The 15,780-nt window shown below is 46.7% G+C and overlaps 2 protein-coding genes across 2 annotated transcripts; both read right to left on the bottom strand.

The window, feature by feature from the left end:
- Positions 1-1,242: 1,242 nt before the first annotated feature.
- Positions 1,243-3,506, bottom strand: LOC136460199 (kinesin-like protein KIN-14A). Its single transcript, XM_066459995.1, has 6 exons — positions 3,244-3,506; positions 2,166-2,452; positions 1,839-2,091; positions 1,571-1,653; positions 1,419-1,473; positions 1,243-1,265 (listed from the first exon to the last, which is right to left on the bottom strand). Exons 1-6 carry the CDS (start codon positions 3,308-3,310, stop codon positions 1,243-1,245), a joined length of 768 nt encoding a protein of 255 aa, XP_066316092.1. The 5' UTR covers positions 3,311-3,506.
- Positions 3,507-14,070: 10,564 nt separating this feature from the next.
- LOC136460200 (uncharacterized) lies at positions 14,071-14,373 on the bottom strand. The gene has a single exon (XM_066459996.1). The coding sequence runs from the start codon at positions 14,371-14,373 to the stop codon at positions 14,071-14,073; it is 303 nt and encodes a 100-aa protein (XP_066316093.1).
- Between the last annotated feature and the right edge of the window lie 1,407 nt (positions 14,374-15,780).

The following is a 15,780-nucleotide window of genomic DNA, read 5'->3' on the forward strand; positions in this document are numbered from 1 at the left end:
CTCGCAGTACACGTTCATCTTCCTCGCGGCCGGCGATATCAACGGAAGCTTCGATTCACCGTGGCCAGCCTCGTATGGTGAGCCGTTGCCCTTGCTGGTTGACTCTATGGATTCGTCTCGATGTTGTAGTGCTCATTCCACTTTTGCCTGCTCGTTTTACCCACTGCAGTCGCCGGAACACTGTCGTCGACGAGGTCCGCTCCGCCGTGATCCCGGTCATCGTCGAAACGAATCACCGTAGCTTCTCCGGTCTCGCCTGTTGCTTCAACGCGATCGGGGTGAGCCACTGATGCTTCCTGTACTCTCTGTTTCACCGTTACTGGCCTTGTTTCGCCGGCCGTAATGTTGCCGTGCCACCGCGTCCGCCATTTTCTTTTACAGCTTGGTTATAACCAAGGGCAGCTTTGGAAAGATCTTGGATATTTTCACCTGTAAATATAAAGTTGCTGAGTTAAACCCACATAGTGCTGAGAGAATGTTATGTCTAGTGCAAACAGTGTACCTAATTTGGCCATGTCGTCTAGAAATTGGGTCTGCAAACACCTGAAGTTGACTTTAACATCTTGAAACATTTTCGAGGTCCTGCAAAAGTTACCAAGTGCCAACCAGAAGAAGCATAAAAATTTTAACACCACAAATAAAATTTTGATATGATACAAAAATGCACTATGAATTCTCACCAAAAGTTCAGTTTCATGTGCTTGCAACAGCAACTGTTTGTTCTCAATTTGTGAGTTGGAATGCTACATGGAAAAATGGTACTTCATCAGGACAAGTGCTAGGAAAAATTTAGATTCACGGAAGAATGATAATTATTTTGCTCCACCCTAATAACATGTGTATACATAATAAGAGTTCATTATGTTCCTGTATTCCTTGGGCAAAAATATTTATTCTGCGTCTTGGCCATCAAGTATGCTAGTAAGAATCCAGTATCAGTAATCGATAAAAATGAACCTTGCTGTGGACTGGGAAGACAGCAGCTCTAAGTGCAGAATCCTGCTACAACAAATTTCTTACTATTTGTCTCTGCAAAATTTTACGAATAAAAAACAACCTCCAGCTCTGTACTTTGTTACAAAGAAAACACCTTATGGATACCATGTTAAGAGATTTGCATCATCACTGGTAAAGAGCACAAAGCAAAGTCAATTCTTCTAACTTCTTAATTGTTTTAAAAAATATATGCATTTCCCGAACTAAAGATGAATGCAAAACTGTACCTCAATACAATGAGTTGGCTCATTTCTCCACCATAAGCTTTTCTGGAGGATAAAAGTGAAGATGTTTGAAAGGCATAACAGGGATTATTGTGTGATATAAATAGCCTTACACACAGCATGCTAGGCATTTTGTTACAGGTCCAACTGATGAAATCACTCACACAAGAGAAAAGGAAAGGAAATATTTTAATTTACCTGTTCTTTTCCCAGCTGATTTGCTAAAAACAGCACCAATAAGCTTTGTTGGATCCTGAAAATAAAATCAATCCTTGTCAGTCTGGCACCTGACATGGACAGTACAGTATATTAACAAAAAACATGGAATAACTTATTATATTCAGAATGACCTTTTTCAGAATGTCTTGGTCAAAATTTTCCTTATAACTCAACATAGAATCTACTATAACTTTCTGAAGTTTCTCCACTGCCTCTGCAAATGCACAATCTGCAAAATTAATCAAGTGTGCAGACTATACTAATTATACAGGATAGCAACGCCATAAGTTGCAATTCTAGTAAAAGTAGCATTAATACGGGTAGCAGGAGTGACTTATCAATCAGAAAATATTTAGGCATAAAGTGTGTCGAGCAAGCCTGGAGAAATGTGGCACAAACCTTTCATGTTAGGATCTACATTTTGAAATGGCAGTGTGTCAGCATCAGCCTCTGTCAAGTATAGACACTTTTGGGAAGGAGAAGGTCCCAAAGCAACATTTTCGGATTGAATATGCGAAGAACGCACTGCAAGAGGTGATTTCATGTACTTGATAGGCCCATTGGCTCCGCCGGCTTGCTTCCATTCATGGTAAGACTTCAATGAAATTACACAGTCGACAATCTTGCCCACTGTCCCAGCATCAAGATTGTCCTGCAGAAGCAGCCGTATTACAGTGAGTAAGCATCGTGCTGTCAACATTAGTTTCATGAGCAAATGTTGATAACCTTATCTAAATCAGATGCCTCAAAACTCGGCAGCTTCAGTTTGTTCACAGCAACTAAGAAGTTGCGGATGTTCTCGAAATACTGAAAAGCCGTCAACGGCTGGCTATCGCAGGGGGCATTTGTGATAATCTTGGCCACAGCACCAGGCTGTAACTTGTTGATTGCCTTGCATAGAACAATGCCATTCCTTAGAGAAGCAACAAATTCCTGCTCCGACGGATAAGGGGCCAGGCCGAAGGAGCCCACCATTGCTTGGAGCCAGGCTGCAGCCTGATGCCGCCTCAATGCTTGCAAAGAGTAAGAAAGAACAGTAGGCAAAAATAATATTATAGGGGCAAAACTTGAAACTGCGCGTTCCACTGAAGAAACTTCAATTCATTTGTAGCATAGCATACACAGATTGAGCTTGGTAAAGCCATGACACTAGACTAGTAACAAAACCATATTGCTGCATAATTATATAGGGTGCTTGGTTTCAAGCAATCACTCTATTCTAGATGAAGTGCTGCATCATAAGTCCATTTCTCAAGTTTGCTGGAAGTAACGATGGATCACCTATTCCATTCCACAAAAAGTAAGGAGGATGATGGATTAACTCATTCCTCAAAGCAAACACTAATAGAGAGAGGGCAACACTGCCCTGGAATCGAAGAATCGCTCACAGCTCGCTTCGTTTCTTATAGAAGCAGAGTTGTAGTCACGAACTCACGATCAAACTAGAAATTGCATGTCCCCCGCCTCCCCGGGAATGAGTTACATACATCTCAAAGCCTTGTTTAACCAACAGAACATCAGGTATCATACCACCGACACATCAGGGCATCTTTCAAGTCATCATAAGATTGAAGAACACCTTCCAGATGATCAAGATGTGAAGCGACTCTATTATCGGCGAATACCGCACCCAAGTTGCCGCAGAAGACCGAGGACCGCGGAGGGAAACCCCACCTAAACCCCGAACAAAAAACAACGGTCGAAACCGAGGAGCCCCTGGAGATCTAAGCACGCGAGAGGGATAAACCGATCGAAAGTCGAGAGAGCAAGGGACGGAACTACGGGAGATATGTAAGGTCAATACCTGCTTCCTCCGCCTTCCGCGACGCGAGGCGGCCGTCGCGGAACGACAGCCTGCGCGGCTCCGTCATGGCTGCGCCTCGCGCTCCCCGGGGGCCGGGGCCTTCGGCGAGGGCGTAGAAGCTTCGATGGGAAGGAGACGAGGAGGGGGAGCAAGGAGATGGCTGGAGGAGGGGGAGGAGGAGGTGGTTTGAAATTCGAAATGGGCTGCGGTTGTGGGGCCCAGCCCGACGCGGCGGCCGTTGCCCCGAGAACCGAATCTGTCCGAGATCTCGACACGCGCCGGCCGCACCGCCGCTCTAAACACACACCTGTCGGATTGGACGGCAAGTACGAGGTTCCCTTTTACCGCTGGGACCCACGAGGCGTTGGGTCCGTTGGTCAGTGACTGCTGTCTGCCTGTGCCGCAGGTCTGGCAAAGACAGGTAGCCAGCTGAGGGCACGTCCAACGCTAGCTAATGCCCGCATGCAAGCAAACTTTTTTTTTGTTAGGCCTTGTTTAGTTGACAAATTTTTTTGTGAAATGATATTGTAGCATTTTCGTTGTTATTTAGTAATTAGTGTTCAATTATAGTCTAATTAGGCTTAAAAGATTCGTCTCGTGAATTTCGTCTAAACTGTGTAATTAGTTTTATTTTTTATTTATATTTAATGCTTTATGCATGCGTCCAAAGATTCGATGTACGGAGAATCTTAAAATTTTTTGCAAAATGAAGTGCAACTAAACAAGCACTTAGAAGCTTTTGATAGTGCATGGAGCAGCTTTTCTTGTTTTCTCTGTTCGTGAAGCAGCTACTTTCCGTCCCTAACACGTTTTTCACCGGTGGCTTCAGCTTTTTGTGAGTTATGTAACATCTCTGGTGTTTTGACCTAACACTAAAACTTGCCATGTCATCATATGCATTGCAAAGCATTCATGAAGTAGAAAATTTTGAATGCATTCACTAAATAAGCTTTATTTCATAATGTTGTTATTTCATGTGATGTGATTCAAAACCCTAAATAAAGATCATGACCACAAGGGTCAAATTTCATGTGATCATGTGAGGCCATGTGTCATTTGACTCAAATAACCCTAATGGGCCATGTTACTGGTCAAAAATCATAGTTAAAGTAAAAGGAAAACAAATCAAATTTGAATTCATATTCAAATCATAAAAGTCCTTTTTGCCCCTTTGGACTAATTCAAAATCCATGTGGAATTTGGGGTTGAGGCAAAAAGAAAAAGTTGAAGATTATTTTATAAGGATCAACTTTGGTATTCAAAGTTTTTTCAAGTTTACATATAAAATTTGGAGTAATTTTGAAATGATTCAAATACTCAAATGCACCCCAAATTCAAATTTCAAAATGGAGGTAGAATTTGAAAATGTTCCTTGAAGCAAAGTTGTAGAGTTTGAAAAGTTGAGCAACTTTTTTTTTGGAGATTTTCAACTTCTTTAGAAAATTTGGGAGTAATTTAAAAAATAGACGCAGTGGCAAATCTGTAAATACTTCAAAAATCCAGATAACTATAGGCCGTCACCGCCTCGCCGCCGGCGTCCTTCTCCGGCCTTCTAGGCGCGTCTGCGACCGCCCTTGGCTTCGCGCTGGCGCGGGGAGCATGCTGCGTGTCGATTCCGCGCGCTCCTTGCCGCGCTATAAAGCCCAGAAGTCGCCGTTCGTTTTTCTTCCTTCTCTCTGTTTTCCCGACGCCGCCGTCTCAACTCCGGCGAGCTTCTCTCGTCTCCTCAGCGCAAGCAAGCCCCGTCAAAGCCATATTCCAGTTCCGCCTGCTCCTTGCGCATTCGACCGAGCTATTGCTACCACCTAATTTCGCCGAGAGCTCGCAGTACACGTTCATCTTCCTCGCGGCCGGCGATATCAACGGAAGCTTCGATTCACCGTGGCCAGCCTCGTATGGTGAGCCGTTGCCCTTGCTGGTTGACTCTATGGATTCGTCTCGATGTTGTAGTGCTCATTCCACTTTTGCCTGCTCGTTTTACCCACTGCAGTCGCCGGAACACTGTCGTCGACGAGGTCCGCTCCGCCGTGATCCCGGTCATCGTCGAAACGAATCACCGTAGCTTCTCCGGTCTCGCCTGTTGCTTCAACGCGATCGGGGTGAGCCACTGATGCTTCCTGTACTCTCTGTTTCACCGTTACTGGCCTTGTTTCGCCGGCCGTAATGTTGCCGTGCCACCGCGTCCGCCATAGCCGGTGTTAGCTTTGTTCCATGTCGTAATCGACCTCTAAAGTGCCACTGATCGATGTGCCTAGCTCTGGTGAGCATGTTAGTGCTTTGGCCGTCGCTGTTAGACTCACCGACGACGAGTTTGCGCCGGTCAGCGCCGTCGCAGCCACAGTCAATGCCCGAGGTTGGGGATGACAGGTGGGGGCCGGCTGTCAATGAGAGCAAGAGAGAGAATAGTGACTTTTGTTATTTTCTGATTTTGAATAGTGCTGAATCTTTGGAAATTTGTAGGAAAATAATTATAGCTCCAAAAATTCTGAAATTTTGTGTGTAGCCTTTGTACATGATCTAGTATGGTTTAAAATTTTGAAACTTGAAATTTGAATAAATTTTTAATGTTCAAATATTCAGTCCATTAATTAATAAATGCAATTTCCATGATTTTTGTAGGCCACTGTATAATTCCAAAATTATGAAATTTGTTTTGGTACACTAATTTGTCATGAGGGAGTTTACATAAAATTTTGAGGTCATTTGGAACAAGTTCATTTTTGGGCTTATTTCCAAATTAATTCAAAAATAAATAAAAGCAAACCCTAAGTGTTTGATTAGTGTTGAAACTTGTTTTGGTCATGTTTTGTGACTAGTAGGGTTTCAAGTTTCATTTGATCAAGTCACATGTGTGGTTCTTGACGGTAGGATTGCAAGTTGGTTTTGTTGGCTTGCAACTGTACCGTGAAGGAAAATCGTATTCGGGGTGTTTTTACATTTCATGTACCGTGAAAGCATCATGTTTACATTATCATCATGTTAAAGCATATGTTATCATTTCATGTAGAATTCGAGAGTGAAACAATTCTAGTTGAGCAAGTTCTGGAAGAATCCCCGGTTGTCACGGGATTCGATAAGTGTGGTACGGATCTGGAACCTGAGATCGTCAACGAAGGCAAGCCCCGGTTTATGCATTAAACCCTTACCTTGTTTACTTTGAAAAGTTTATCACCTATGTTACTTATTGCATTAAGTTGATTTATTCAAATGTTTCCTACTTGATGCATTGCCTACCTTGATAATTGTTTACCATCCTTGAAGATGTTTTTTTTTTACAAAGGCGTAGTATGCTTAGTATGCTTTATGGTAGGCTTTCAAAGTAAAAGTTTCGATACAATTAAAGATGGCATACTGGCCAAAGAAAGAAAGAAGATAGAATGAACTAGAGACTAGTCGGGTGACTTATCTTGAATGTTGGGTAATGTTGCCGACTATGTCGCTTAAAGGCCACTCATTGTGGATCTTCTGAACGAGACACTTTGTAGTACTGGTCACATACTCCGGTAAGCCTACTTCGGCTAATCCGATACTAAGACGAATGCCCACGCACTGGGAGTGGAGAGATAACGGGAGTAGCGTGTACCCTCGTGGCTGGAATGTGGCTGGATTTGAGGTGTGTTGTGCTCTCGGGTGGCGTGGAGACGGCTTAGTATAGGAGGATCCAGTAGCGAGGTTGATATATGCAAGATTAAGTTCTACATATGTCGTGTGATAAGGAATCCCCAGCTGGGACTTGAATCAATTCGAATTGCCGGTGCTCCGCGGATATGGAGACTCGATTCATTACTGAAGCAATGCAGGACTGGTGAATTACTAAAACATGAGAAAAGAATGGAATAAGAAGGATTGGGATATGGAAAGTGTACATTTAGTTTGAGATAATGAACTAAAAGGACATAGGGGTAAAACTTGAAAATAGGATGAAGAATAGTAAGCTTTTGGCAAAGAACTTTTGAATCTTGCTACATCCTTACCTTGCCCCAACACCTGCATCTTTAAAGTCTTTCACCCCTGTTACGCCGGGTTAGTCTTGTTGAGTACTTTTGTACTTAGGGTTTGTTAACCCTTGTTGCAGGTGAGTCGCATGCGCAGGCTTGTTTTGGTCCCTGCTGCATGTCCGTGTTTGAAGTCAATGACGATGAGGAGTGATGAATGGCCTTTGGGCAAGGCACTAGTTTGTATAATAAATAAAGTTAATGTAATATTATCCCGCTACTATGGTTGTATGACACTTATGGTATTGTAAGTTTGAAAACAACTGGTTTGTAAACTATGTTATCTTAAGACTTCCGCTATCTTTTACTCTGACGTATATATATTTGAATAAACTGTTGTAATCTGCAATGTCTGTGATTGGGATCCTGTTTAAAAAGAGAATTATGGATGATTCGGGTTTCCCGAGGACACCCGACAGACCTGTTGAGTTGTTGGGAACTCATGTACGCTATCCGAGGTCTGTCAAGACAACGATAGGTACACGTGAGTCCGATTTCTTAGAAGGTTCTGCCACAAGTTAAGACCATCGGCTCCTCTGCATAAGACTATGAACAACTACGAGACCAACACTTTTGATGACGTGGAGCCTGACGCCTACATGGATGCTGGGCAGTACGCCACCGTGTTACATTGGGGAAGGCCTAACCATCCCCTCTATCTTTGACTTATTTTGATTCTTGGGGAGTGACGTGGAATTCCTCTAGTCCCAAGTCAAAGCATCTACTGTCTGTAGCTAATCACAGGTGTTTTATTTTGATTTAGTTTAATCACCAATGATTCTCACATGAGCATGATGTTTGCCTAAGCAGTCGTCTAGTTCGTTTACACATCGTTTAGACGCTACACGGTGGTACACTGTTTTCATTTAATCAGTTGTTTAACCGTTTAAATGCCTGTTTTACCCATTTAAACACCAATTTTGTCTGAATAATGGCTAAAAGGCATGTGACTGGCTGTTTACTATTTAGCATTTAGGATAACACATGCATGAAGGTATGTACTCTCTTTGTCCATGATCCAATTCTCAGTTTTCGAAAAGTCAAATGATTTAAAGTTTGACTAAGGTTATATAAAAAAAGCACTAATATTTATGATACAAGATAAGTACAATTAAGTTACTTCTAGAATATATTTATGTAGTAAAACTAGTTGGAGGTATAAATGTTAATATTATTTATTATAAGCTTGGTTAAAGTTAAGCTAATTTAACTTGCACAAATATCATAATTACATCTTTTGTAGGCAGAGGGATTACTATGCAACAGAATTAATCACGTGCCCTCTGTGACTGTGACAACTCCACTAGATTGTTTCCTCCAAGAAAAAATGTTTAAAATCCTACATAATTCATTCTACTTGACAACGTTAGTCCACTGGTACTATAGAGCTTTTTGGATACGATTATTTTAGCTTTATGGATGCGGGCAATGCAAGGCATCCGTCGCCGACAAGCATCACCGATTCACCGTTAAAGTCACCATGACACGCTAGGAGGAGAGTTCAACGCCAAGCACAGAGGTGGTGGTGTCATGTGCCTGCCACAGTGAGGAGAAGCAGGTCGCGGGCGTGGCATTGTTGTAGCGGTGATGAGGATAGCAGTAGCAATGGCCTCGATGCACATCGAGCCCCTCGTAACCATGACGTAGCGATCGGTTGAGTGGAGCATGACAATCGCGATAACGGAGGTAGATACGTGCTATGGACCATGATTGAATACTTCAATAGATGATTGGATGCTTTAATACATAGATTATAGATTTAGATATCTACATCTATATATCTTATATTTTAATTTCCACTAGCATTCTATCTCGCTATGCAAGCTGTTCACATATTATCATTTACTAGCACATACAATCATGTCTTCATTCAAGCTATTCACATGAGCAAACCACACATCATTCACTAACATATATTTTGTTGTCCACATCAAAATGCTAAAACATCAACTAACATGTATTATGATATCCAATCATTCAACAAGTAAGGCTGTGTTTGGCATGGCTCCCAGGGGCTCTGGCTCCTCCTCTCATTTTCCTGTAGCATCACTGTTTGCCACCGTAGCAAGGAGCCGTTTCGCTTCCCGAGAAAAAAATGAACTAGAAGGAGGAAAAGCCGGAGAAGCCACGATGTGCAGCTTCACCGGCTCCATGCGACAGTGTCACTACAGTGTTGTACAGTGCAGGAGCCGGAGCTGCAAGGAGCTGTGCCAAATAGCTCATAAATATAAGCAGTATAACTTTATGTGTGATTCTTGTAGCGACATGCAGGGTATTCTACTAGTTTTATAGTTTTTTTGGGCCTCATGAGAATAGTATAAAAATTTAGAACTGTTCATGTAATTATAAGTTATGGATCACACGCCAGCCTCACGTTGGAACTCCATTTAATTATAAGTTACGGATAGTACATCATTAGAGTTTATGATCTGATGTGTCTATTGTAGATCAAGATTGATGTGTTTAAATAGTTTATGAATCTAAATATGCAACTTCATAGTTTAAAAACCTGGATAAAAATGAGATACTCCATATATCCTGAAATATAAGGTATCCAAATGATTTCTAGACAAAATAAGAGATCCAGTAAAAGACTACCTTGCCCTTCACTAATTAGAATGGAGGAAGTAATTCAGTTATTTTTCCCTTATTTATTGGTTGTCTATTTTTGTTGACACCAAGTTATTTATTGACTGTCTATTTTTGTTGACACAGTTTAAAAGTAATCTCAATATCACCTGCGAAAAAGCAAGAAGAGATGGGGTTGACCATTCAAAATAGCTTATATTTTGGTATAAATTTTGGACTCTATAGTCCTTATATTTCAAGATGGAGTGTGTACAGTTTAAGGGCTACTAGTAATTTTATCCCCTTTTTTTTTATGCCTATAGTGTTCTTGTGATCTCGAAATGATTTGATGTCTGCTTGATCTTCTTACGAGTGTTCAACCACCAAAATTACATTAACACTAATTTCTAGTGTTCTTAATTCTTTACATAATTGGACTGAAATGAATCAAAATCACGTTACGAATATGATGGTCCCGTTCGCTTCGCCGAAAAAATAAGCTGAAATACTGTTCCGACTGATTTGTTGTGAAAGAAAAATACTGTTCCAGCTAAAAACAACAAACATAAAAAGACGGATTACAACAGAACCGGACCAGACCGATATGCGCAAAAAAAAAAAAAAAGTCTTAAGACCGGGACACGGCAAACACAAGGGACGATGTCACATACTCACGGATCAGAACCCGGAGTCTGTCAGCACTCAGCATGTGTAACGGTGAACCCTTCCACCGCCTGGGGCTGCGGACCGGGCTTGCTTGACCTGGGTTAGGCCATTGGGGTGAAGCACTCTTGACAGACAAGTTGAACACACCTCGTGTTTGGATTTAGCCCTGTTCGCTGGTCTGAAACTTGACTGAAACTGACTGGTTGTTGTGAGAGAGAAACACTGTAGCGGCTGAAACTGACTGGTTGTTGTGAGGAGGAGTAGCCGGCTGGTCAGCCGGACCAGACCAGCGAACGCGCCCCTAGTGACTAAAATTTAGAAGATATGTTAGGGGGATGTTGTATAGGGTTGTTGGTGTTTCGAATAAACACCGGCTAGTAAATTTATGATTACTGCGCGTTAGGCCCAGATGGTGCACTAAAGGACACGAGGTTTATACTGGTTCGGGCTGAACGTCCCTACGTCCAGTTTGCTGCTGCTGCTCGTGTTATTAGTATCGAAAATGGTTCGTAGTAGGGGTACAAACGGTCGAGACAGAGACGAGTCCCAAGTCTCTGATGGAATGATCGAAAAGGTCGCCGAGTGCTTGGTTGCTGCTCAGCTGTGTGTGAAGCGTTGTGTGTTCAACTTGTCTGTCAAGAGTGTTTTTTCTAGTGAGGGGCCCTGCCCTCCCTTTTATAGACCAAGGGGGAGCAGGGGTTACAGATAGGAGAAAAAACAGAAACCAAGAAGCCCCTTCGAAGGTGTTGGCCCTCCTTTTCCGCTGAGCCAGCCTTGCTGACATGGTCAAACGGTATCAGGGATTGACACGTTCGCCGGGTGCCCATGTCCTGGTGACGCCATGCCCTTACCTGGATCAGCAAGTGTCCCGTCCCGCCCCTCCAGGCGGCGTGTCGGACAAGGGTGTTGACCTGTGGCCCTGTGGGGAGCGGGCGACACGGTGACAGCACGTCTATTACTGTAGAGGGCGCGAGTCTCTTTCTGGACCGTAGTGGTTGTCGTATGTCTGTGTCAGGTTCCGTGTCTAAGGGCTGAAGGCGGCGCCTACAACACTATTCGGACTCTGTAATGCCAGAATGGTCTAAAGCGCCCATTCCGTCGTACCCTGATGGTACTTTTCCTGCTGCGGCGTAGGGCATGGTCCATGGTGCTGCGTTTGACTTGAATGTCATGTCGTACCCTGTGCCCATCCTTATAAAGACGCATGGTGTACTTGTTGGGCGAGGCGGCGCTAGCCCTCGGCCGTCGGGCAAGGCGGAGCCCACCATCGGTCGTCGGGCGAGGCGGAGCCCACCCTCAGTCATCGGGCGAGGCAGAGCCGGTCCTCAGCCGTCGGGTGGGACGGAGCCTGTCCTCAGACGTTGGGTGAGGCGGAGCCAGCCCTAGGGGGTCGGACAAGGCGGAGCCAGCCCTCGGGGGTTAGGCGAGGCGGAGCCAGCCCTAGGGGGTTGGACGAGGCGGAGCCAGCCCTTGGGGGTCAGGCGAGGCGGAGCTAGCCCTTGGGGGTCGGGCGAGGCGGAACCAATCTTCCGTCATTCGGGCAAGAAGCGTAGTAGCATTCTTGTCTGACCGATAGCGTCAACGTTCGATGGTTATTAGTCCCACCTCATTGGGTACCTCGGGATTGGGTCCCCGACAGTAGCCCCCAAGCCCTCGAGTGATTCAGATAGAATCGCTCGGAGGGTATTTTGATTCACCAGAGGGTGTAGCCCCCGAGCCCCTGGGTGATTCGGATAGAACCGCCCGGGGGTAATTTTGGATCCTTCACAGGTAAGGTTGTGGGATTTGATTTTTGTTAGCTAGATAGTTTTTAAGGGGACCCTGGTATCCCGTTCATGGGGATTTCGTCTAGGGTCAGCCTGGCTGGGATTCGATCGTGGATCGAGACCCCCCTGCTGATGTTCGCGTACCTGTGTCTTAGTCGCCTGCGGCCCCGTCCCTCGTTGGGATGGTCATTGAGACTGTTGGGCCGACCCTTGGGCTTTCTGGACCCTCCTGGGCCGACGAAGAGATTTTCTGGCCCGTATCCCCTCCATGGGGGAGAGTTCGATTCGTTCGGGAAAGCGAAGCGTCCGGGGCGATTTTGGTGAGAAAGGATAGGGATCGCGGGCGCGTATCCCATGATGTGACGTAGCGGTATGTCGTGGCAGGCTCGGAGATTGAGGTGGACGGTTGCGCTTCTCGCATCTGTCGCTCCTATAAAACCACGGGGTTTGCCCCTAGGGTTCCATACTCCGTCTTTTTGCCTTCACATCGCCAACCTTCGCCGCCAATCGCCAGAGCTTCCCACACCAGTATTGCCACCGCCATCAAGCTTGCATCCGCATCACAGCCGCCGTCGGACTCGCATCCGCATCACAGCCGCCGTCGAGCTTGCATCCGCAGCGCAGTCGTCGTTTCAATGGAGCCATGGTGTAGATCCAACATTACCTCTCAGCGCCTAGAGGGCCTTGTCCATCATGGCCTCCTTCGTCCGTTGTCCGCCTTCGCGGAGTGGCTGCTTCCTGGTGATGAGGACGAGCCATCGCCACCCGAGGGGTATGTTGTGTTCTTCGCTCTCTTCCATGAGCGGGGATTCGTCGTCCCAGCCCATATGTTTCTTTGGGGGTTGTTGGATTACTACCAGGTGGAGTTACAGCATCTTAATCCCAATGGGATCTAGCATATCATGGCGTTTGTCACCCTATGCGAGGGGTTCCTTGGGATCAGTGCCCACTTCGATCTATGGCGGCACTTCTTCACCGTTAGTCTGTCGAAGAAGCGGGTCGGGAAGCAGGAGCTGAGCACACCGATAGGTTGTGCCAGCATTCATCTGCGCAATAATCGGGCGTCTGACTACCCATTGATGCACTTGTCGAGCTCCAACAAGGAGTGGCACTCGTAGTGGTTACACATCAAGAACGATGTGACCGCCCCTTTTGTCGGTGTATACCGGGTGCCTTCTCGAACAGGCTTCGAGGTCGTGGAGGTGGGGTGTCCTGGACAAAGATAAGAAGAGGATCAAGGACCACCTCGCCGCCCTCCAAATTCTAAAGGACAAGGGCGTGAAGGGGTCAGGGATCATCGACACCTACCACACATGAAGGGTAGCATCACTGATGAGCCGCATGCTCTCCCTATACCTGATGGCTCCCGGGGCGTCGCTCGAAGGGACGACGCTCACCGACGGAGTGCTCCCTCCCACCAAAGTGGCGCAGCGGATCAAGGAAGCGATGGAGCCTTCGAAGGACACCGATGGTGTTGTCCTTGACTTTGTATATCTAGTGCCGGGACATCCTCTGATGTGGCCGGAACCGGGGTTCATTGATTTCGTAAGTTCTCCTTTCATGTGTCTTTTGCTTTACTTAAACTTCCAACCCTTTGACGCTGACCTCAGGATAGCGGGACTAGCCGAGGAGTCTTGTCCTCACAGATAGCCCAGCTCTGCTGTCGAAGGACCAGATCCTGGCGGCCATGAATCATATCGCGGCTGCCTGGGACAAAAGGACGAGGGAGCTCTAGAAGAAGGAGTGGCTACAGAAGCAACAAACGCGTGATCCGAGGGTTTCCACACAAAGATGTCTTTGTTGTCGCGAAGGAAGTCGATGAGTGCGCTTTTCTATTTAGAGGAGAGCATGGTACCAATGCGCACCATTTTACTCTCGGAGCTGCTGGGGTCTATGAGGACCTCCTCGGAGCCCTCTGCCGATTCGAACGACCCAGTTGATTTCTTCACGTCGAGCGCTTCTTCGATGATCTCCTCCTTGAGGGCGGTGAGTTCCCTGGAGGTGACGATTGCTGTGGCGTGGCCGCAGCACTCGACTTCGCACTCGTAGGTCCACTGGAAGGAGGTGCCGACGGTGATGACCCCTTGTGGGCTCGGCATCTTCAGCTTGAGGTATGTGTAGTTGGGGACGGCCATGAACTTCGCGTAGCATGGTCGTCCCAAGATGGCGTGGAAGGTTCCAGGGAACCCTACTACCTCGAAGGTGAGGGTCTCAGTCCTATAATTGGACTGATCCCCAAAGGTAACAGGCAGATCGATCTGTCCGAGTGGCATGGCCTGCTTTCTGGGGATGATGCCGTGGAAAGGCGCTCGGACTAGGCGAAGGTGCGTTCGGTCGATGCCCATTATGTTGAGCGTCTTTGCGTACATGATGTTGAGGCCGGTGCCTCCGTCCATCAGAACTTTGGTGAGGCGCTTTGGGCCGACGATCGGGTCGACGACAAGCGGATACCTTCTCAGATGTGGGATAACGTCCGGATGGTCGGTCCGATCGAAGGTTATGGCGGACTTCGACCATCGGAGAAAGAAAGGTGTGGCCGGTTGGGCCCTATAGACTTGGCAGCGTGTGACCTTCTGACGACGTTTGGAGCCGTAGGCCATTGATCCTCCGAAGATCATGAGGTAGCCGTCTAGCGTTGGAAAGCCATCGTCCTTCTCCTCGGTGTCATCGGCAGTGGGGGTGGGTTCCTTCCTCTGCCCCCCTTGTTGGCGCTTTTGGCCAAGAACTTTCGCATGAGGCCATAGTCCGTGAGCAGATGCTTTACGGGGAAGGCGTGGTTTGGGCATAGCCCCTCGAGCATTTTCTCGAAGTGGTTTGGAGCGCCCTCCGTGGGCTTCTGACCACCCTTGTAGTCAGCAGCAGCCACGAGTGGGTCCTCGTGCCGTTGCTTCTTGTTTTTCCTTTTATGAAATGATTGGAGGTGCCTTCGCCGGCACTCTCGTCCCACCTTGCCTTGCCCTTGAGGTGATCAAAGATCATTTCGACCGCCTCTTCTCCCGAGGCGTGGCTAGTGGCGATGTCTAGGAGCTCCTTGGTGGTTCACGGGCCCTTGCGTCCCAGCTTGTGAACCAAAGACTCGTAGGTTGTCTCGGACAGGAAGGCTCCTATCATGTCGGTGTCGGCGATGTTAGGGAGCTCGCTGCACTGTCGGGAGAAGTGCCGGATGTACCCACGGAGGGTTTCGCCGGCCTTCTAGCGATAGTTCTTAAGGTCCTAGGGGTTCCCAGGATGTTTGTACGTGCCCTAGAAGTTCCCCACAAAGATCCCCCTTAGGTTCGCCCAACCCAGAATGGCGTCGGACGGAAGGTGCTCCAACCACGCTCGTGCCGAATCGGCAAGGAACCGTGGAAGGTTGCAGATAATGAAGTTGTCATTATCCGCACCACCGGCTTGACAGGCAAGCCGATAGTCTTAAAGCCAAAGTCTAGGGTTTGTCTCCCCGAAGTACTTAGGGATGTTGGTAGGTGGTCGATACCTTGGTGAGAACGCAGCGTTGAGGATGTGACGGCCGAAGGCCTGAGGGCCTGGTAGGCCGGGGCTTG

Source organism: Miscanthus floridulus, chromosome 6 (genome assembly GCF_019320115.1).
Source record: "Miscanthus floridulus cultivar M001 chromosome 6, ASM1932011v1, whole genome shotgun sequence".
Lineage (NCBI taxonomy): Eukaryota > Viridiplantae > Streptophyta > Magnoliopsida > Poales > Poaceae > Miscanthus > Miscanthus floridulus.